Source organism: Desmodus rotundus, chromosome 2 (assembly GCF_022682495.2).
Source record: "Desmodus rotundus isolate HL8 chromosome 2, HLdesRot8A.1, whole genome shotgun sequence".
Taxonomy (NCBI): domain Eukaryota; kingdom Metazoa; phylum Chordata; class Mammalia; order Chiroptera; family Phyllostomidae; genus Desmodus; species Desmodus rotundus.
In genome coordinates, this window is record NC_071388.1 from 164,386,321 (window position 1) to 164,409,439 (window position 23,119).

Here is a 23,119-nt window from a genome sequence, read left to right on the forward strand (position 1 = left end):
ACCAGGGTGTAAAGGCCACATCCAGGGCTGAGGGTCTGAGCACAGACAGGGAGAGCTGTGGACACCTCCCAGCCCAGCCATCACCGACAGGGAACCTGTTACCGCTGACATTGTCTGATCCCACCAAACTAAGACTGAGGAGACACCCAGTTAGGGTGAGATTACACATCTCACTTTGTATTCTCTGTTTCATTTCTTGAATTCTTCTAGTCAAGTGGCCCGTCCATATACTTCTTTTAACAAACAAATAAAAAGATATCGGTACAAACATTTTCAGTAGGAAGCACACGCAGTTGTTTTCAGGACCCCAGGGGCCTGTGTGATTGCAGTTTGAAGGGAGCATTCCATGTCTCTTTCCCCGTGGGTTAAATCCAAACCCACTTTTACTAGTCTAATTGCCAATTTAAACTTCCATTATGTTCAAAATATAAATTTGTCACTTATGTTTTTGTTCTGAGCATCTGATTTCAAATTTTAGTAGAGAGGCCATTATCTCCGGGACAAGCCTGGGTCCTTCCTGGACCCTCGGGGCCCCCAGCGCACATGGCCTCCCATCGCAGAGGCCTCCCCAGCTGTCACAGCCCCGTCCCTGCCCCCGAGGGCAGAGACCCCTCCCCAGCACCTTGCCAGTCCTTGGAGTGCTGAAGGCACCCGAGGACAGATAGCCCCCTTTCCTTGATCCTCAACATGTTACATTCCCCGTCACCAAACACCCGCATTCCTTTTTCTTAGTGCTCTCTGGTTCTTTGTATTGGGAAACCATGTCCCTAAATCTGAAACTCCCTGACCTACGCCTTACCTCATGTGACAGTCTCTCCCCATGGCCTCCAAATCTCCACCACCCTCTCCACAGATTTTCTGCGTCCCTCCTACTGGGCTAAGGGCTGGCTGCTCTTTCTGGATTTAGTATCACCACAGTTAAGGTCGGAAATTTTCTTTATCTACCTTCCAGTGTTCTTCCATATGAATCCCATTCCTTTACAAGCATCCCCAGAAGACCTTGGTCATTGTCCTCAAAAGGTTACCTGGACAGGATCCCAGCAAAGCATTAAACCCAAGGACTCCATTTTCTCAAAGGGCTTACCTGCCTCTGTGTGTGTGTGTGCGTGCACACACACGCACCTTTTCTGCAGAAGCCAGAAACTCTGAGCTTGATGAGATAAACGAGCTGTTGACATCTCCCAGCCGGGAGCAGCAAGGTCCGCAGGGAGGGTGAGATAGAGTTACTTTGATAAATCCAGACACCGAGCGATTCAGATCATGCACATTAGCACGCTTAGAGTAGCTGAATTTAGGGCGAAGCTTCACGCTCACATCCTCCCCCATCTTTTTAGATGTAGCACTTCCTGCCTTGGCAAAGTGACTTTCAGAGCACTCTTTCCCAGGTCCACACGCCACAGCATGGGTCAGAGTTTTTGGTTCTCTCCACCTCCTCTGCAGCGTCTGTATCTTCCATGCATGAGCACTAGTTCATGTTCATTCTCTCTCTCTTTCTCTCTCTCTCTCTCTTCTCTGCCTCTCTCTCTTTTTTCCTGTCAGGAAGTTTAAAGCAAATTTTTAGAAAATGAAAAAAAAGGGCCCTGGCTGGTGTGGCTCAGTGAATTGAGCACCAGCCTGCAAACCAAAGGGTCACCGGTTTGGTTCCCAGTCAGGGCACATTCCTGGGTTGCAGGCCAGGTGCCTGGTTGGGAGCATACAAGAGGTAACCACACACTGATATTTCTCTCCCTCTCTCCCTCCTCCTCTGTCTAAAAATAAATAAATAAAATCTTTTTTTAAAAAAGAAAGTCGTTCTGACATACATATACACCAGGCAAGATATTGTTTGCCTCCTCCTACCACATATTTCCTGTTCACTAAAGGATGTGAATTATGCAATAATTTATATAAAATTCAGCTTGCGAAGGAGTCTAAGAGTCTGATTCTTGAAGATAATTGAATGAACATCTGTGCAGTAAGAATTAGGGGAGGGCACTTGTAATCTGATTTACAAAAGGAATTGGTATTCTCATTTTCTAAGAATGTTCGGCTGACAGCATTTGTAATGGTCAGGTAAAATGTTCTAGAAGGAAAGGGCAAGGAGCTTTGCCTCCACTCATGACAAGCCTAGCCCAGATCCAGCCTGGGCGGGGAAGTGCCTCTAACCATTTGGAAAAATCTATAGTAATATGACTTTTTTTACTTAATGCTTTTCCGCATTGACCAGTTAATAAGCCATGTTCATTAATTCATTACTGTAATAGAGTTGTGTATAACATACAAGGGTAAATCACAGCAATTTATATAATGTGTATTTCAGTTACAGATTTATTTTGATAAGTCAATTTCAAATTTAAGCCATTATATTTACTGTTAAACATTTTTATGTTTTATCTAATGGCTGTGGAGCAAGTGACTTTTCCCGTATATGCACCTCTTGAGTGTTTACCTGTTCAGTAACCTTGGGAAGAAGTGAGCATACAAAGTCCTCTGACAAGAGTACCCAGGCTTTGTAAGAGAAGGACTGCCACGTCACCGTTTAGTGTTTCTGCCAGTAATTTTTTTTAGATAAAACTGTGGGTTCAGAGCTGAGACTTTCTGGGGATTTCACCTCTTCTCCCTGCTTTCCTGTCATCCTCTCACCCTGTGAAAAGCCAGTGAGTCCGTAGCCGTCCCAAATCCACTGTGGGAAATGAGGCTTCTTCCCACCCCAACCGCCTGCAAGTGGAGGGGTACTGAGTGTCCCCGGGCGTGTCGCAGAGGGGATGCATTATTCTGAAGAAGGGAAGGGAATGTGGCACTGTGCGCTGCTGCTCGTTAACAATTTGTGTCTTTCCTTTCAGGTCCCTTTCAGCGCCACCATGTCACCCGTCCGCTTGCATTCCTCCAACCCCAACCTGTGTGCAGATATTGAATTTCAGACACCCCCTAGCCACCTCACGGACCCTCTGGAAAGTTCCACAGATTATACAAAACTTCAAGAAGAATTTTGTCTAATAGCACAGAAAGGTAACAACACATCTAGCCTGCCCTTTCGAGAAACACTGTCCTTTGGTGAGACGGTGCCATTTGCTCTTCTGTCCTCATCTAGGTGGCCATGGGCAAAGATTAAATGGTCCCCGTGCTGGTGGGAGTTCTATATACAGAGTGCAGTAGGACACGCTGCCTGCTTCTTGGGACAACGCACGTTGTGGGTTTACTGTTCTGACTGAGTAAAGGAAGTGTCATTGTGTGTGGGGTGGGGGGTGGGCGGAAGAGGGAAAACAGTTGTCCCAGGCAGGCCAGCAAACACCACTATTCAACATTTTCTTAGTTATCATTTACTACATAATTGGAGGCTGTCCTCGGCAAGGCAAAAAAAAGAAATAGACTTTGTTGCAGTCTCTCTTTTTACTATAAACAACACATCGATTGTACTTCACACTTCCTGGGTCAGAAATTCAGGCAGGGCCCTGCTAAGCGGCTCTGTGCCGCTGGGTTGGACTGAGCTCACTCAGCACTCGGGTGGACGGATGGAAGGCTGCACACAGCTGTGTCCCTCTCCCTCCTCATGGCAGCTCAGGGCTCCCTGGAATGGAGTGGGCTGGCATGGAAGCTGCCGGTCCTGTTCAAGGCCAGCTACTCAGCTTGGGCAGAGCTTCAGAAACCAGTACAGGCTTGAGGGGAGGAGAAAGGGACCCCACCTTGGAGTCTCTTTTTTAACGTTAAAATTCAGTAAGTCATGTTGCGTAAGTTCAATAGTCATCAGCCACAGTGAGTAGGGAATAATAAATAAAAAGCCAGGGTAGTTAGTTGAGTGTAGGTGGACGGGTCCTGTGTGTGTTTCCCAAGAAGAACCTCCATTCTCAAATAACCCACCCCCCTTACTGCCTTGTTATTTAAATTTTAGCCACTGGAAAAATAAATAAATAAAAATAAATTTCAGCCACTGAATTCACTTGTGACTTAAGTTAGTACCTTCAAAGACATTTTTTTACATGCATAATCTCCTGGAGATAGATATACATTATGTTGTTTTCAGTCACTATCACGAGCATCTTACTGTGAATTAATCATATTTACTTCCCTGGAGTTGCTGGTAATAGGTTATGAAATATTATTGAAAATGTGTGTTAAATGGAACATTTCAGCTGTCCCCCACTCCCCACACTCAATATTCAAGAGACTGGTGGCTCAGGAAAACAGGGAGCATGCTGAGGGCGCCCCCGGGAATGTGGAAGTCAACAAAAATTTATACTCTCGACCCATCAGCACACATGTGCTGTGGGATATTTCTTTAATTCCATAATCCTAAAATAATTAAGCTAAATTATCCCCTCCCCTCCTTTTTTTCTCAGTTGAGATTCTGGAAATCCAACTTTCTTTCACCAGCTATTTTACTCCTGGTACATTTTTATTGCATTTCTTAGCTGGATGCTAACTGTCATTAGACGAGAGCAATGTTATTTTGTTTATATAATGGCACAGATTTACAGCCAGTAAATCCAGTAACTTTTACTCATTGAGGGGGAGGAGGTGTGGGAGCAGGAGGCTGAGACAACAAACACTGGTGATTTGAGTACAGTGTAGCTGCTAAAAGAGATGGATACATTTGAAGGTAGCCTCAGGAAAGCTTTGTGCATTTACTTTGTAATCCTGAGGCTTTCAGGAAATCCAAGATTCAACAGAATTTTAAAGCCTCTATTGAAACAACATATTTTCTTTTCACCTATCTAGGAGAAAAGGGCTTTTCTTTGACTGTTAAGTGAACTCTTTAGAAAGTATTACAGATTTTGAGATGACTGAGAATCTACTTTTAGAGCTGCCAGTGGAATTAATGCATTCCAGCTATGAAGTTTTTATCTCTAAATTGATGATGGAGAGAATGTAGTACATAAATCAATAGATCAGGAGTCCCTTGTGATCCCGCCACTTTACCCCTTTAATTCAGGCCACTGTTTTAGGCTAAAATTTTGCACATCTTTTAAAAAATAAGCTTTCTCAAATAAGGAAATTCCTCTTTTTAGAAGACCTTGCATATAACCGAAATTCTGTTACTATAAAGATAGGAGTTGGAAATTCAAGCTTTTGTGATTTAAAATTAAAGGCTGCCTCAGATTACACCAGCGTATGGTGTGAACATGCAGGAATGGGAAGGGAGCACCCCTGACGTCAGGATGTTCCTGGCCAAGAAAGTAATGCGAGCACTGTTCTTCAGACCAAATCAGTTCCTGACTCAAAGGGAACTAGCGAGAACTTTCTAGGTCAGCTGCCTGTTTTAGGTTGACAGGACTCAGAAAATGCTCCTTTTATTGGGTGCACACTTTTGGGAAGTAATTTTGGATAGTTCTAAATGATTTGCATGTGTCTTTATGGAGCACAGTACTGCTGAAACGTTCTCATCAACCATAGCAGAGTGAAACTTGATCCCTTTTCCTCCCAGGAATTATGGATTAATTTATAATACTGATATTTAGAAATGATGTGTTGTTTCCAAGTCTTCGTTGGCTTGTCTGGTTTGAAATGCTGAAACTTTCGCCCTGATCCGTTACCATGTTTGTTTCATGTGTAGATACTGTGACAGATTACATGTAACCTTTCCAGAAAAGTGCATGAGTTCAAGTGCCAGAATGTTCACAACTCTCGATACTCTCTCTGGACTCATTTGATTTTTGTTTCTCACCTTTCTCTCCACGCAGTGCATTCTCTTTTGAAGTCTGCGTTTAATAGCATAGCTATAGAGAAGGAGAAGCTTAAGCAGATGGTTTCTGAGCAGGATCACAATAAAGGCCACAGCACGCAGATGGCTCGGCTCCGACAGTCACTGTCTCAGGTAAATGACATCATGTGTTTCTTGCTCATATCACACTTCCACCGGATGGGGGTGGAGGCAGTGAGGCACGGGGGTGTCAAAATAGTCTGTAACTCTCCCAAGACATTGAGTGTCAGTATTAAATTTTGTTACTTTTCTTCCATAAAAGGTCAAGGTGAAGGGCAAAATCAACCAAACTTACTTGCAAATATATATGTATTTTGTCTGATTGAATACTTTTAATGCCTCTCCATGGTCATGTATAAGGCAGTTCCTGGTTTTAAAATAAAAAAATCATTACACATGGTTTACACTTCTGAAATATGGTCAGGAATATATTCCATCCAGTGTTAGAACAAATCGGCTAGGCCTTCCATACTTAATGTTTTTCCCACTCACAGTGCATTTCAATCTGTTGGAATACTGATTACTATTTTCCTTTTTTTCCTGATTTTCACTCTTAGGATTTTCTTCCTATTTAAGTATGTTCCCTAAAGCTAGACTGTCATTTTTCAATATGTATCCTATGTATAGTATATATTATTCAACATATATTCATTATATGGTACTCCATATATATTATATTTCTCATGAATATTAATTAAATCCCTATATATATCAAAATTGAAACTTCTGATAAAAATCCTTTAAAGCTATGCTTATGCTCTTCTACACTGAGTACTTGCTTTGAAATAAGTATTTTCTTTAGTCTGTAAATGCGGTTTAAACAGTTTCTTTGAGAATTCAGTGTTGTTATGTGATTTTTGTGTGAGAACTCAGTGTTTATATAAAATATTGTTCACTTCCTGGTGCCTTGGATCAGAGTGAAGGAGCAAGCAGACCCTGGGTAAGTGGTTTCCATGTGGATCAGCTCCTGCTTGAACACTTTCCCTCAGTCCCAAGAAATTGGACTTCAACTGTCTCGCCATGTTTTATGTACCTGAACTGTCAGCTTATTTTCAGTGTGGCATTTCATGTTCTTGAGTGCTGTTACCTGGGCCACGCTTTCTGCATTCAGTTCAGATGAAACACTGTCGGTTAGGGTGGTGCCTGTGCTGCTTCCCGTGTAACACCAGGGACTCGGGAGCATGAGCGTTAAAAACAGCAATTGTTGGCCAGTCTGCAGAGGGTTTTATCTGTAAGCACGTTAATGGCTTTCCCTGGACTAGTCTCAGGTCATGTATTTGTTAACACAAATGGATAACATGGGTCGAAGTTAATTGTCCTTCTAGATCATTATTCTGAAAGTATCATGAATCAGAAGATCAAAATAATGGTGAGATAAACATGTAAATGTCATCTTATAAACAAAATGCACATGCTACAATGTTCCCTTCAGATGTATTTATTGGTAGAGACTTAGTACTACAAGATAAGTTTGTACTGAGAAAAAACAAGACAAGCTTGTACTGGGGGAAAAATGTGTTTGTTTCTTGCTTGTTTGCTTGGTTTTATTTACTTTTTGGTAAGACAGAGAATGGTAAATAGAGATCTGGGTTGGGGCATCAAGTGAGATTAGAAATGGTGCTGAAGAGAATTTTAAAAGTTACTCATTTGTTTATTCCTTTATTCATTGTATTGCGTTCAACTGACTGTAAGTGAGGTGTGCAAGGTGTGGAACAGCAGTGCAGAAGTAGCCCTGGCCGTGTTCCCAGGAAGCTCATGGTCTGATTTGTGAGCTGAGCAGTGTTTATTGGGAAACAGTTACACGGACCGCGCTGTGGTCCGTTCAGGTGGGCATGTGGGTGGCGCAGATGTCCAGGGCTGTGGTCACTCAGGAACAGAAGAGCTCTGAGCGGTGAGCAGAGCCACGGGTCAGGAGGCATTGAGCCTCGAAGTAGGTGTGAGTAGACAGCAGCACCTCACAGGGAAGGACCTGATGTGAACATGTCAAAAGTAAAATAAAGCAAAATTTTATCAGCTTTGCGTCCTTTGGGTCAAATACTTCCTTCTCTTGTCAAAACATATTTATTTATGTCTAGACCTAGAGCCTCAATAAATTTTTGTTGGTTTTGGGGGGTTATATTTATTTTTTTAACCAAAAAGCTCAACTTATCCTCAAAAGATGTAAAAATAATTTGGTACTATAAAGATGGCTAATTATCCCCTATCTGCTAGAGGATTCCGAGCTTCCAGTTGTGAATTAGCACAGCGCTTGGCTATGTTCCCACTCTCGTGTCTGTCTGTACCTTCCCCTCGGGGCAGCCTTACGGTTCCTGGCCATCTGCTCGCATCCCCTCTGAGGCTGACCTCTTTCTGCAGCTCTCTATAGCCTTTACTCAAGCCTTTAAGTTTACTGTCAGCTCACTCTTTAAAGAATCACTACCCGTGGTTAGACCACTGGAGAGGTATCCGGAGATGGGCAGTTAATTCAGTGGCTAAAACATGGGGTGAACAGGAAGAATCAGTCTAGGAGCCGCAAGTAATGTAGGTGAGAATCAGCTCACCAAGGACACCGCGAAAGGGTTTAGATTTATCAGTACTGGGAGGCCTTAATTGAACTGATGAATGATAATTTCAGAAATGGGAAGTATTACTACCCATTTCTGTGCATTAGAAAGATTACGCTGGTACAGTATGGAGGATGGATGGGACGAAGACGGAACTGAGATATATGAGATAATGCAGACCTGAACTAAGGAAGTGAGGGGTTGGTAGAAGGAGGGGATGGGTTTCAGAGACACAGAGGGGGAGGTGGCCCGGCTCGGAGAGCAACGGAATATTAGCAAGGGACAAGGAGCCAGACTCAAGACTACTTTTTAGGTTGTTTACTGGGATAACTGAGTAGATGGCAGTTCTTTCCCCAGCAGACAGACTACCAGAGGAGCTGGTTTGCCAAGGGTGAAGAATGAGCGGCTTCTGTGGAGAACTGATGTGGCTGTGGACGTCTAACAGGCAATTAGATACGTGGATCGGGGCTCAGGAGAGAGGTCGGGCTAGAGAGAAGGATGTGGATGCCCAGGATGTCGCTGAAGTCACGGGTGTTGATAAATTGTGTTTTCAGTCAGAATAAAAGAGGGTCAATGGTGCTGCCATAGAAAACGTTAATAGTTAGAGGACAGGCTGAACAAAAGTAGGCTCCTTTGATGGAGACCCAGGGGAGGCCGCTGAAGAATGTAGACAGGGATGACCATTGAGATCAAGGGTAAAAAACGTTGATAGTGTCAAGAAGGAAATGATGAACAGAATCTGATTTAGCAGCAAATAATATGTGGACCGAAAGCAAATATGGAAACATTGATGGTAGGGAACAGTGAACTGATAGAGCCATCCATTGGTTGGCCAACTCTCTTTTTATTGACCCTCTTAATATAGCATTTAGAGTTGAACAAGATATTAAATAGCTTGAGAACATTGTGACAGTTTTTCTGAATACGTTTTGATGTTAATAGAACTTCTCACTATACTGTGACTTCCGATAGCCTAAAGATATCTTTGATCTTATCCAAGTGTCATCAGTTAAACCCCCAGATACTCATTTTATGACCAGCTATCAAGCCAAGTCTCCCCCTAGAGAGGGAAGGAGAGAGAGACTGTGTTTAAATAACTTCTTACACATTCTTAAAGCATTTTTTTTATTTGATGTAAGTCCTATTTGATATATGTCTAATGGTTAAAATGCTGCTTTTCAGTAAAGCTTTTAAGTATACCCACTTGGCAAATTGTATCACCCCTTTTAGAAGGCACATAGCACATAAGTACATGAAACTTTAGCATTCTTCATTGCATGTTCAGCATAAATTGTTGCCTGCCTTGGGCATGTAACAAGTAACAAGGCTGAACAGTATAATTAATCCCGCTTCTTTAGTGATTATTTCTTCCCTGATCTGTATGTACACAAAGACGCATAATCCTGTTATTTTGCCTCTGTGAGACTTTAAAAGTAACTGTCATACCTGAGAGGCTGTATGGGTGCTGGATTCGAGTTAATAGGACAGAGCACTTCATGTGACATCTGTCTCTTTATAAGTGACTTTATTTCACAACAGTTATAAGCTCATGTTCTGTTGAATGTAAACCCCTGAACACCAAAATTAAAGAGTATTAGTAAGACTAAGGTAACCTCAACACTCCAGGTTACTGTAAGAGGAAAGATTCCACTTGAGTCTGCCTTCGGTGTATTACACTTAGTCACTGTTCTGATTTCTGGCCCCAGAATTTGTGCACAGCTTGCGCTGAATGCAGTGGGTGCTGGGTCCATGCAAACGTGAGCAGCAGAATGTGATCCTGCACTCCATCTAGAAATGCTCTGTTTCATGAACTCAGCGTGTCATCAATTGTTAGATGTACCATCATTTTGAGCATTACTAAGAAGGAGTAAAAATTGCTGTCAGTTAAAGCAACTCGGCGCTTCAGAGGTGGTAAATGTGGGGGAAATGTGCATCTTAGAATTAATGAAATGTGGTGTGCATGGGGACGTAAGCAAAAATTTGGCTTAATGTATAGAGTAGCATAATTAAAGCCCCAATCATATTTTCCATCCTTCCTACTACAGCTTTCACATAACCCAAATAAGTATTCAGTGTTGGGATAAAAGCTCCATAGATAGTTGTTCTTGAATTCAACAGTTCCCTGAAACTTGGCCAGATTTGTTCTGTACAAAGATATACTTCATAGAATCTTTTACATCTTTTTTTAGCTATACAGTAAATTCAAATTAATATCATTTTGGACATAATTTGGCAATATTTATTAAAGCCTGAAAGAGATTTTATTCTTTGGTCCTTTGATCCATGGTTGATATATGTAGTACAAGGAAGTAATACTGAATGTAGAAAACCATTATGCACTTAAATATTCACGGCAGCTTTATTTATGCTAGTAAAACTCAGTAGCAGCCGAAGTGCCCAATACTAGGAAATAACCACTGACTTAGTGAGTCTTAAAATCATATTTGTGCCCTGACTCAGTCAGTGGGAGCATCTTCCTGTACACCAAAAGGTTGTGCGTACAAGAGGCAACCAATCAATGTCTCTCTCTCTCTCTATCTCAAAATAATAATAATAATAACAAGTGTATCCTCTGGTGAGGATTTAAAAAGTAAAATCATATTTTTGAAGTGTTTGTAACATAAAATAAATGTTTATGTGCAAAGAATAAGTGATAGACATAGCATGTGAAGTATGTACCTATTAAATAATGTGAAAAATGCATAGCAAAAAAAAGATTACCAAGCTATCAATGCTTGATTGATTGAGTAGTCAGGTATGAATTTTAAAAAATATTTTCCTACTTTCTGCATTTACTAAATATACTAAAATAGTATATATTTTTTTTAATTGGAAAAAAAACAGGTGAATTTAAAGAGATATCCAGGATTTGATTCTTGGTTGCTCTAACTTGGACAGTTTCCATACTCATTTTCTCACTCCCTTTGAACCAGTTTGGCTTTTACCCGAAGGGTTTAAGTCTCTGATGATTCTGTCTAGCCCTGTGTTTTATGTCCTTCTGCAGCCCTCAGGCTTCCCTCCATGTCGCCTTCCCAGAACTCGCAGGTCCCCTCAGTAAAGTGTGTATGCCAAAGTCTCGCCCAGTCCAAGGCACATTCTCACCCCTTATCTGCCCGGGTGGGTGAATGATATAGTTCATAGCCAGAGAGATGGGGATTGAGGCAATTGATTCTGGCTCACATCTTCAAGAGGGTAACTTCTTTTATAGATGGGAAAGGAATTGTGTGTTTCTTGGGTATATTAGAATTGAATGTGTATGAAGGACATGAGACGTTGGGGAAATGGGCATACCATGTGGAGAGTCCAAGTTCACTAACAAAAGCAAGTAGTAAGTATAAGCATAGAACCTGCCTGGCGAAGAATCTAGGCAGAGACCCTGCGCCTTTTCCTACGTGCCACTAGTAGACCAATGTTATTGCTGACAACTCACCATAGCTTTTCTTGCTCATTGGCTGATGCGGTGGCTGGTGATGTGCCTCCTTTTTCCTTGTTTCATCCCTGTTCAGGCTCCTTGGGTGCCTTCCATGCATTGTTCCTGCCACTGCCTGGGCTCTTCTATGATACTTACCACTAATAGCATCATTTCATTGAAAACACCTGTATTCCTCAGTGTTCCAAAGGCTTCCTTGCTATCATTACAGAGAAAGTAGTTGAGTTGCAGGAAGGGAAGTAATAAATGTGGTCCTGAGCACTGCCTGAGAGCGCTACACCACAGAGCTCATTGGCTGTAGCAAACTTCAGAAACAGTGCGTATGATCGAGGCAAAAGGAGGAGCCGCCAGGAAGGTGCACAGAAATGGGCGTTGCATGCTCCGTTGTTTGCTCAAACCTTCCGTCCTTGGGGCTGTCAGAGTTGGAGTTATTTCCACACGCTTTTGTGCTGTGTAACAACTTCTTTCTACCACTGCATATATATTACTAATAAAATATTCCTTTTAAAATTTTAGCTCATTCTCTATGGCTTATGATGATTCCAAAAGTTACAACTAAGAACATCATAGTCTTTGTTGTCTAAAATGTACCTGTGTTCTTGTTCTGTTTTATGCTTGCTTATTAACTTGAAGTTACATCTGCGGTTTTTGTTATTTTAAGGCACTCAACCAGAATGCTGAACTAAGGAGTCGGTTGAGCAGAATACATTCAGAATCTATTATTTGTGATCAGGTTGTCAGTGTAAATATTATTCCTAGCCCTGATGAGGTAAGACTCATTTTTAATAGATGTAGACTACTTATTTTATAGCATCTAAATCTACTGTATATTTTTGTTCCTTCACCGTTAATCAGATTCCCGGCATAAATATTTCTGTTGCAGACTGCTCAGTGTACTTTGGAGTAAAGGGTGTATAGGAGCTTGATATCATTTCTTCTTGGTGATCAGGGTCTATTTTTATCTATTCCTGTGTTCACCAGATGCCACTGAATATTTAGTTTACGTATACACCAGCTTGTGAATTTTCGATGTCTGTCTCAGTCTTCCTTTGAAATGTTCATATTATGAGCATTTAGCTGAGAAAATGCTAAATAAAAGTTTTCTTAAAGTTTATTTTACAAGTCCTACCCGGATGGTGTAGCTCAGTGGATTGAGCACGAGCCTGCAAACCAAAGGGTTGCTGGTTCAATTCCCAGTCAGGGCACATGCCTGGGTTGCAGGCCAGCTCAGGTCCCCGGTAGGGGGCGCACCAGAGGCAACCACACATTGATGTTTCTCTCCCTCTCTTTCTCCCTCCCTTCCCCTCTGTCTAAAATAAATAAATAAAAATTAAAAAAATAAAAGTCCTATATAAGGAGTCATCTGACCTATCTAAGACAATAATAATGGTGCGGCTACAGCTACCACTGCTGATGATGATAATTAATAGCTAACATGTGTCACGTTAATGCTTATTACATGATGGGTGTTGTGCTAACCCCCTTAACATGCAGTTATCTTATCTGGCACTCCCAGCGACCCTCTGAGGTAGGTGCTGTTGTTTTTCCATTTTGCAGAAGAATTTTTGAAGAAATGGTAAGAGGATAGGAGAACATTCCATATTTGGGCTGAAGATAAGTGTATAATTTGTTTATAACCCTTTATAAAATTATTATTTTGTCACCATGAGAATTAACACTTTTCAACAGCAATATTAGAGCTTTAAATAGAGTGCTACATAGAGCAAGATGAGAGTTTGAAGTAATACTGAGGTCATATTTGAACCAAAAACACATTTTCCTAGAAACCTACAGGTGCAATTGTTCTACCATCTAACTGCTTAGATCGACCATCTAAGGCAGCTTCCCTGTGACTCGAGCTGCCCACCCTCTGCCCGTTCCCCTGTCTGGGTCCCTTGATCTCTGATGACGGTCATGCTCACTCAGCTGCCCGGGATCTAGAAGTATTTCTAAAACTTTGTCATTCAAATATTAGTTAACGGTCTTGGTCTGAATCTTTTTTCAACCTGAAATGTGTACTAAAATATATATGTTGTAGTTCTCTTACATATTTTTCATATTAAAACTGAAATAGCTTCCTGGAGACCTATGTTTATCACTTACTGAACAAAAAATAGAGTTTGAAACAAGGTTTAACTGCCGTTTAGATGCTTTAGATGCACTGGAAGAAAATTTATGCAGTTGTCATTACTGAGTTGCAAGTGAATGTTACTTGTGGTCACAACTCTTTTAACATATGGTGTGAAATTCTTGAGAAATCTGGCCAGCACGTCATGGTCTAGTTTGAACAAATAGCTGTTCTTTGCACCAATAATGACTACGCCATATGCTCACGCTCCTCTCTCCTGTAGGCTGGTGAGCAAATCCACGTCAGTCTCCCTCTGTCACAGCAAGTCGCAAATGAGAGCCGCCTCTCCATGTCAGAGTCCGTCTCTGAGTTCTTTGATGCCCAAGAGGTGCTCCTCTCTGCAAGCTCGTCCGAGAATGAGGTAAGCTTCCTTGACGGGTCAACCTCAGCTGCTTCTGACTGTGAGCTGGGTTTAAGGGAAGTAAGAACTTTTTATAACGTCAGCATCCGATAGCCAAATTGTGACAAAGCCAAAAGCATGCAAACTATGTTGGTTCCCATTTACTGCGCACCTAGCACTTCTGAACATCAACTGATGACTCTTGAATTTGATGAATAATAGGAAAAAATCAAGCATTTATTCTGATTCTCCTGTACAATTCATATTTCAGGGTAACAAAATAGTGGATGACAGAGTCTTTTGTAGAAGGAGACTAGATAATAAATGTAGCAAGAATGAGAGAATTTGAAAATCATTCATGCTTGGGGGTGTGTGCACACACTCATCAGTGTGTGTTTATTATATAATATATGTGTGTGTGTGTGTGTGTGTGTATCTTTGCCAGGCACATGAATTTGAAGGATAATGTCTAGCATATCTAGTTGGGTAATTATAATTCTTAGGTTACCACTGCCTATCATAAAAGCTTCATTGGATCACTTTTCATGCTTATGAGTCTTGGCAAGGTCTTGGAAACAAGGAATCTCTTATTTGGTCAGATTGCAGAAATGTATTTGTTTACTGAAATTCGGTCAAAAAAAAAAAGTAGGCTGCTTTTTTTTTTTAAATGAAAGAAGCCGCCAAAGCTCTTCCTGCACAGTTAATAGAAATTTTGTCATTTGAGATTGCAAATTTGTACTGCATTTGGACAAAAAGGAAACAAAATAGTCGCTGAATGTTATTTTTATAGGCACAGAAAATAGGTTGGAAAGAAACATCCTGACAATTGGTGTGGTTGTTTTTGGATGTTTGGAATTATGAGTGATTTTAGAAACATAAGTGGAAAAGAGAAAGAAATAATAAACACATATGTCACTTTCATAACAGAGGAAAGGTAAAATAGAATTCCTGCATCAGGCACTAAATTGTTACCACACCAAGCCTGCATCTGACTCTCCAACCCCTAGTCATGCGTTAACAGAGTCACAGGCTCCCATTCACAAGCCAGAGTACTCCTTTAATTATTCATAATGATAATTGATGCTATCAGATAGACAAAATAATCATGCTTGGTAATTAGTGTCTCTTTCCCTGAAGGCAAACCTGCATGGGAAGCCTAATTGTAGTCAGGAGGTTGTTTGGCGAGCAAGGAAGGAATGGGAGTAGGAGAAGTCAGTTAAGGAAACTCGAGGCGAGGAGGGCCAGGATATAATAGCTTCAGCCTTTTGTCTCCGTTATCGGAGTGCTCTGCCACGTGGGTGGGGTATTTGTGTATGTACGCCAGTCTCTGCACCCCAGGACCACCATGCTGGAGACGGTTTCTTTTCTGACTCCTCCTTTTCTGAGCTCCCATTGCTGACCCATCCTTCATCCTTCTTCAATCAGATTACCATCAAACTTGACTCTGCATTATCTGGGCTCTGCCCCCCCATGTGGTGACTCATCTCTTAGAAAGCAACCTTATTTTCATTTCCAAGTTCTGGGGCATACCCAACTGGGAGTCCAGTTGCCCCTTGCACCAGACACTGGCAACACAGAAACAAAGAGGACGTGCAGCAGGTTATTGCGCGAGTCCAAGCATTTTGGTGGTGCCACCCCCAGGGGAAGAGTGAACCTAATGGCCAGGGGAGGGACAGAGAAGTAGAGGAGAGATGGGCACGTCGATGTGTTCACTTTGAGACATTGCGAGTTTACCAGATTTCTCAGTGGTGTTATCTGGCCAGCAGATGACTATCCAAGCCTAAAGCTCAAAGAGAGAGCAGGTCTGAAGAGAGAGCAAGAGTCGGCCCAGAACCCACATACCCAGATGGCAGAGAGACATTGCCACCTGGGTGCTCTACAGAACCTCTAATTCAGCGTGTTGAAAAAGATGAATCAATAAACCCCTTACACACGCACACACCAAGGAGAAACACAAATGTACCTGTGCTTCTCAGATTTCTTATCTGAGCGCTCTTCTCCCCAAGTGTTCACATCACATGCCTGGGTATTTTGCTTCACTCCTCTGCCTACGTTGAGTCATCATCAGGTTCTGTAACTTGTCGCCTACAACCTCTCCTACAGCCGCATAGCCACTGCTCCGGGTCAGCCCTCCATCATCTCCCCACTCAGGTTGAGCTGTCGATCCCCATGACTGGTTTTCCTGCCTCCCTTCTTGCCCCTCTAATGCATTTTTCACTGGGCAGCGTGGTTAATCTTTCTAAAATGCAAATCTGATCATGTTCTAGTCCCCAGTGTCCTTAGGGTAACAATCTAAACCCCTCAGCTGTCAAAGTCCCGTCTACACAGATCTCCACTCTCAGAGGCAGCCTCTTGCAGCCTCTGTGCTTGCAGAGCAGTTGTTGATTCCTGGCGTTGTTGATTCCTGTGTCCTCTGAGCCACACTGGAAAAAACTGCACCCCCACCTCTTCCCTGTGCCTGTATCTTACAGGTTTTCGTAAAATAACCTTTTACTTAAAACTTCTTCCTTTATCACAGCACTCAGTCGTAAGTGTTTGAAGAGGCTAGACCAGGAGATAAACCCAAGAGACAGGCACCAGGATGGTCTGAGTCATCCTGCCCTTGGGCTAAAACTGTGAGTCAACCCCACCTGCCGAGTCTCTGAGTACCCTTGTGATGAGGTCCCCCTAGAAGGCTCCTCAAGTCTTCAGGCCAGCAGACTTGGCAAGCCCACCAGGCTAGCTTAGTTCCAGGTGGGACTCCTAGCGGCAGCTTCAGGGTAGGACCAAGCTGCGTATTCTCAGTACAGCTGCCGTATTCTCAGTACAGCTGCCGAAGGAGGTCGGGCCTCTGCACTTGCCTCCTACCCTGGCCGAAACATCTCCCCAAGAGCCACGTGGGCAAATCCCTCACTCGCTTTAATCCTCTACTCAAAAGTCACTGTCAGAGGAGCCCATCCAGCTGCCCTCCCTGCAGTTCAGAGCCACCATTTCTTCCTCTCCCTGACCGTCCATATCCCTCTTCTTGCCTTATTTTGTTTCCTTAATGCTTACCGCTGTTTAACAAATGTCTGTTTCAGATATTTCACTTGTTTGCTGTGTGTCGTCCCCCCCCAGAATGTAACTTTCACAAGGAGTAGGTTTCCCCACTGTGTTCCCAGCCCTAGAACAGTCTGGTGAGCCCAGAGCAGGTAGTCCACAAGCATTTGCTAACTGAAGGAAGGAAGGAATGCTTCAAGCGCCGTAACACATGCTTAATCTGAGAAGCATCTGACCATTAGCTGTGTCACATTGACATTTTCCATAGCTGAGAGAGACATTTATGTGCTATCTACCAGGGCACCTCACTTAATGAAGTTGGACCTCTTTTCTTAAAAAATGCTCTTGATTCCAGAAAGATCTACTCCTTGCCTCTGCTTTTACTCAGTTTTGCAATGCTACATGCCTGGCTGCATTTAGAAGAAATATCTTCTGAACTCTTTTGAATCTCTAAGCCCCTAAAGAGAAATATTTGGCCCTAGGACTTTTTGACCATGGAGAAGAAAATGAGTATATATTTACAGTTCTATTATAATACTGCAAAGCCTTAACTTGCTAGATAGATAGATAGACAGACAGGCAGACAGACAGACAGAATGTGAGTGGACCAGACTGCCGGCCTGAGCTACTGCTCACACATGTCATGGCGTAGATCTTACTCGGGACCCAATGTTGTGGTAGAATTCTTTTACAGTCTACATGGACCGTTCTTCATGGATGTGGATATTGGACCATTTCCATCACCTATGAGTTTGAGGAAGATTAGAAATTGAAGAGGAACAGACTATTCGTAGCTTTTTGTAAGAAAAACATGTTTTCTTGACAAACATTCAAGCAGTAAACAGGCATGCAGCATGAATTTGATTTGGGCAGTCATTGGTCTCCTCTGACATAATTGTGTGTGCCATTAGCTGTTTTTCAGAGAAACCACGTGGAAGAGTTTCCTTTACTGTTTTTCTATCAGGCATGAGAAGGTGGTTTTCATGAGCCTGGTGGTTGAAGCTTCATCTCTGTTGCCGCCAATGGGAACGGAGCTGAAGCCAGCTGCGGTGGGAAACCACGAATCAGAAAAAGACGTCATTCTCAGTCGGCTGTCTTTATAGACTTGCCCAGTGTGCAGCAGTAAAACTGCCATTACTCCATGCAGTTATTCTGCTCATCACTCTGTCTTCCTAAGTGTCTGAGCTTTTCCCGACTCTGATTTTAAAATGTCAGCAATAAATCCAGAAACCTTAAGGTCAAAGACTTACTGTTTTTATTACATACAAATTTGAAACTTTTACATGGCAAAACAAATTGGCACAAATAACGTTAAAAAATAAATTGCCAACTAATAAAAAATACAAGCTATATGGCAAACTGAAAAATGTGTGAAATACAAGAAAAATTAACAAAAGATGAAATCTAAACTTTAAAGAGAGATCTCTATTTACGACAGGTAGATGGATGCTAAAAGGTCGCTAATGCACTCTGTTGACCTGGGCGTGGGGAGACGGATGCTCTCCTGGTCTGCTGGTGGGACAAAGGGGTACAGTCGTTCAGGAAAGCAGTTTGGCAACATAGGACTAAAGCCTAAAAGTGACCCATTTGATCCAGCAGTGGCACCTCCAGAAATACTAACTGTGAAAGCAATTGCCGGACAGCCTCACAGAAATGTGTTACAGGGGTGTTCATCCAAGTATTGTCTATAGTAATAAAAGTTTGGAAACAGCTTAAATGCTGCTTCAATTCATTGTGTCATAACTACCTAATGAGGTATGTTGTCAGGCCAAATAAAGACACTGGGCTATATTTATTAGAATATATTCAGAGCATTATCCAATAATATGTAAACTGACCCTTTTTTCATGTATCAATGTGTTTGTATTGGCATTTTGAAATTGGAGGTAACACTCACCAAATGTTACAAGTGGTTTCTTTTAGATGCTGGGATTATAGGTGATTTTCATAAAATCTGTTTACCCTCGTGTAACTTCTAATATTTTACAATAAGAATGTTTTTCCCCTTCAGTGCCCCCTCCACCTAGCCCACCCCCTCACTTTCCCATTATTCCCATCACCATTGTCCATGTCCATCTTAATTTAAAAGAACAAATACAGAAATGTACTATATTGGACGAAACTCAAGCTCCTTGCTAAGTGGTCATTCTGGGTGATGCAGGACTGTGTCTGCTCTTGTGGCTTCTGCAGCTCCCTCTAAGTGCAGTGATTACCAGCTGATTAAAAATAAATAACTGGCACATCTTTGGCTCCGTGGGAGAGTCTGGGCCGTGATGCTGGACCCCCCGGACACCACTTTCTCTCACAGGATCAATTGCTGGTACCCCAGGCAGGGCCCTGGAGGAGCCATGATGTGTGATGTGTGTGTTGATTATGACATGCTTACATGTAAGATTAGAAGATATCCAGGGTGTACAAGAAATAAATCTTCTCAAAAATAGGCATGTAAACCAACAAAAAGAAAATCAATACTTTATTTAATATTTACAATTTTTAAAAATCAAGTATGAGAATCATGTAATGCACAGAAATTCTAAATATTATTTTTGTATTGTTTATTCTATTTCACTTGTCCCGATTTGTTTCCCTTTGCCCCCCTCTACCCAGCCCACCTCTCTTGCCCACAATCAGTCCCCTCTCAGTTGTCCATGTCCAATGGGTCATTCATACATGTTCTTAGACTAGTCCTTTCCCCTTCCTTCCGCCATTCTCTCTCTCCCTCCTCTCCTCCTACAGATACCAGTCTATTCTATTTTTCCACATGTCTGGTTATATTTCTCTCGTTAGTTTATTTTGTTCATTAGTTTCCAGTTATAAATGAGGTCATACAATATTTGTCTTTCACTGACTGGCTTATTTCACTTAGCATAAGAGTCTCCAAATCCATCCATGCTGTTGTGAAAGTTAGGAGCTCCTTCTTTCTTTCTGCTGTGTAGTATTCCATTGTGTAGATGTACCACAGTTTTTTGATCCACTCATCTACTGATGGTCACTTAGGCTGTTTCTAGCACTTGACTATTGTAAATAAGGCTTCTGAGAATGTTGGGGTGCATAGGATCTTTGAGATGGATAAGGGAGGAGAAATAATAAGAGTAGGGAATAGGATCAAGGCAAAGAAAGGGAGAAAATAAAATTTAAAACATAAGTAAAAACAGGAAGGGTGATGGCAAAATGGAGTAAGAAAAGGGAAGGGTATAATATGAGGCGTGTAATAAAATTTTAAAAAATAGTGAACCAATAGGAACACAATCAAAGAAAAACAACAGGATCAATAATGACAGACAAGCAAAGATTAATAAAGGTGAAAAGAGAATAAGAATATTAACAGAAAGAGAAAAGAGAATATGAGATGTTTACAGTAAAGAAAAATGATTTTGAGAAGATAGAGGGAGAAGAAATAATAAGAGTAAGGAATAGAATCCAGGCAAAGAAAGAGAAAAAATAAAATTCCAAACTCATATAAGCAAGTGCAGGAGGAAGGCAAAATGGAGTAAGACAGGGGGAGAGTAATCTATGAGATTTGAATTTAAAAAGTAGTGAACAAATAGGAATAAAATTGAGGAAAAACAGCAATAACTGCAGTTTCCACACCAAACAAGCAGCGATTAATAAAGGTAGAAGGAAAATAAGGATATTGTAAGAAAGGAAAAAAGAATGTGAGCTGATATAAAGGAAAGAAAAATGATTTTGAGAGGATAGAGGGAGGAGAAATAGTAAGAATAAGGAATAGGAACAAGGTGTTGAAAGGGGGAAAATATAATTTAAAGTGAAAATAAGAAAGGTCAGGAAGAAGGCAAAATGAAGTAAGACAAGAGAAGGATACCATGTGAGATTTAAAACAAAAATACAATTAAAAATATAAATAAAAGACAAAATTGTGAACTAGTTGGAATACAATTGAAGAAAAAGAAAAATGTTAAAAGACTATGCAGGAGAAAAAAATAACACAAATTCTGAAGAAGAAAGAGGTGGAATTCATCTCAGCGGAGTTTGGTGTTTGCCTTCTGTCTTCTTCTGGAGCTGCCTCTGGCTTTTTACTAGCTCGAGCTCCAGGGGTGGGTCATCCAACTTCTGTCAGCACCTTCACCTGCCTGTAGAGGGGGCTTCTATTGTGGTCAGGAGGGTGGGACCCCTGGGTCTCCCCGAGGAAGTGCTGTTCAGTCTTCTGAGAAAATTGTGGGTGTGTTCCCCTGCCCCTGCACTACCCGTCTTGGTCTGTCCCACCTTATTTCCAATAATGTATGGTTTCTGCTGAACCAGCTGTCTGTTTCAAGGCAGGGGCCAATCTGTGTAAGAGGGTCAGCTCTTTCCTGCTTGGGGCTGAGGCAGCTCTGTGTATGAGCTGAGGCTGGGCCCTCATTCCCCCTTGCTGCACCAGTTTCTGATCTTCCTGCCTTGCTGCCTCTGTGGGATGGGGCCCTAGGAACCAGTGTATTTTGTCTCCCTGAGAGAAGGACTGAAAACGTTTTGGTTTTATATGCAGAAAAAATACAGCACTGTTTCCATTTTGAAGAAAGTAAATAAGTAGCAACAGCTTTCCTGCCTGCAGTGGTTTTCCCCATTCCTCTGAATGGCTCTACTGCCCTGTTTTCTTATCTGCTCCATTTCTAATTCCCCTGAACACATATATCGCTCCTTAATTTTTTTCTCATGCAAAATTTGGTTTCATTTTAGTTTCATGTATTTCTCATGTACAGTGGCTTAATTTTTGACTTCTCCTTGTCTCTAAATCTTCCTTCTTCACCCCCAAATATCTGACAAATTTCGTTCATCACACTTCAAGCGTGGCTCCTAGAGCAGCCTTATCTGCGGACCATCGTGGTGGCCGCGTTAGTCTAAGCTGTCCGTATTTCTTCCCGGATCTATGCAATGTCCTGCTCTCTGGCCTCCTAAGGGAAAGCTGTCAAGTGTCTTCCTGAAAGCTGTCAAGTGTCTTCCTGAGTCAAGTGTCTTATGACTCTATCATTCCCTTGCATTGAATAACTCACAAGACTATATGTGAACCTTTGTGTTGACATGAAAAGCCCGTCCCAGTTTGACCCTCTTCTTGTTCTCCCCCCTGTCACAGCCACTCAACTTCTTCACATGCCTACAATAAATGTTTCTCTTGTGGTCCTTGCCTTACCATACTCTCTCTTCTTCCTGTACTTTGCCTCCTCCCGGCAACTTTTCCAACACCCACTTCAAATATTATTTCCTCTGGGCAGCCTCTTCTGATTCCTCTAGGGAAAGCCACAGGGCCTCCTCTTTTGTACATTCTTTCTGCGTTGTACTGAAATAGTTCCAGCCTGCCACCCCACCTAAGACAGGGAGCTACTTACGCTGAGCAGTTCTGCATTCTGGCTCACAGGAAACCCTCAGGTGTGCATTGCACACGTGTCAGATGCACTTCCCACTATGACCTCTGCTGTTCAGTTGAGCAACACCTTGTGTTTAATCAGTTTTATGAACATTTAATGCTGAGCAAGAATTGTGATCCTTTCTGTGTTCTTTCCTTCCTTAGGCTTCAGACGATGAGTCTTACATCAGTGATGTGAGTGATAATATCTCTGAAGACAACACCAGTGTTGCAGACAACATTTCTCGGCAAAGTATGCATCCTTTGAGCTTCCAGGTTGTTCTATCTCCATGCCAAATTACAAACAAAGCTGGTGTTTCAATGAATAATCACTTCCCCCCTTCACCGATTGGTCCTTTTGCACCTGATTGTGCAATAGATTTTGTATTTGTATAATCTGTTGAGGTAAATACTTGTGAAAGGTTTTATTGCTTGCTTAACCCAAAAGTTTGGGTCCTTATTGAAAATACTTAGTTTTTAAAATATAACTTGTTTTTTCTTTTACTTCCTCCCCAAACTCATTTTGCTTTTTCTTGGATATTTTAGTATATTTAACACCCTATTTGAAAAACTGTATGCTAATATTACATGCATTTATTAACAACCTTGTATTGAAATAATTCCATTCATTCTTGAGGGAGTATA

The 23,119-nt window shown here is 41.8% G+C and overlaps 1 protein-coding gene across 7 annotated transcripts in view; it reads left to right on the forward strand.

Annotated features, from left to right (window-relative positions):
* Positions 1-23,119, forward strand: part of OSBPL6 (oxysterol binding protein like 6) — a 197,019-nt gene that overhangs the window by 158,444 nt on the left and 15,456 nt on the right. For all 7 annotated transcript variants that reach the window (XM_045196285.3, XM_024561508.4, XM_045196286.3 and 4 more), the window contains 5 exons: positions 2,823-2,988; positions 5,658-5,791; positions 12,312-12,419; positions 14,002-14,139; positions 22,640-22,727. In XM_045196285.3, coding sequence (XP_045052220.1) covers positions 2,823-2,988; positions 5,658-5,791; positions 12,312-12,419; positions 14,002-14,139; positions 22,640-22,727 — 634 coding nt within the window. The remainder of the gene's footprint in view (positions 1-2,822; positions 2,989-5,657; positions 5,792-12,311; positions 12,420-14,001; positions 14,140-22,639; positions 22,728-23,119) is intronic.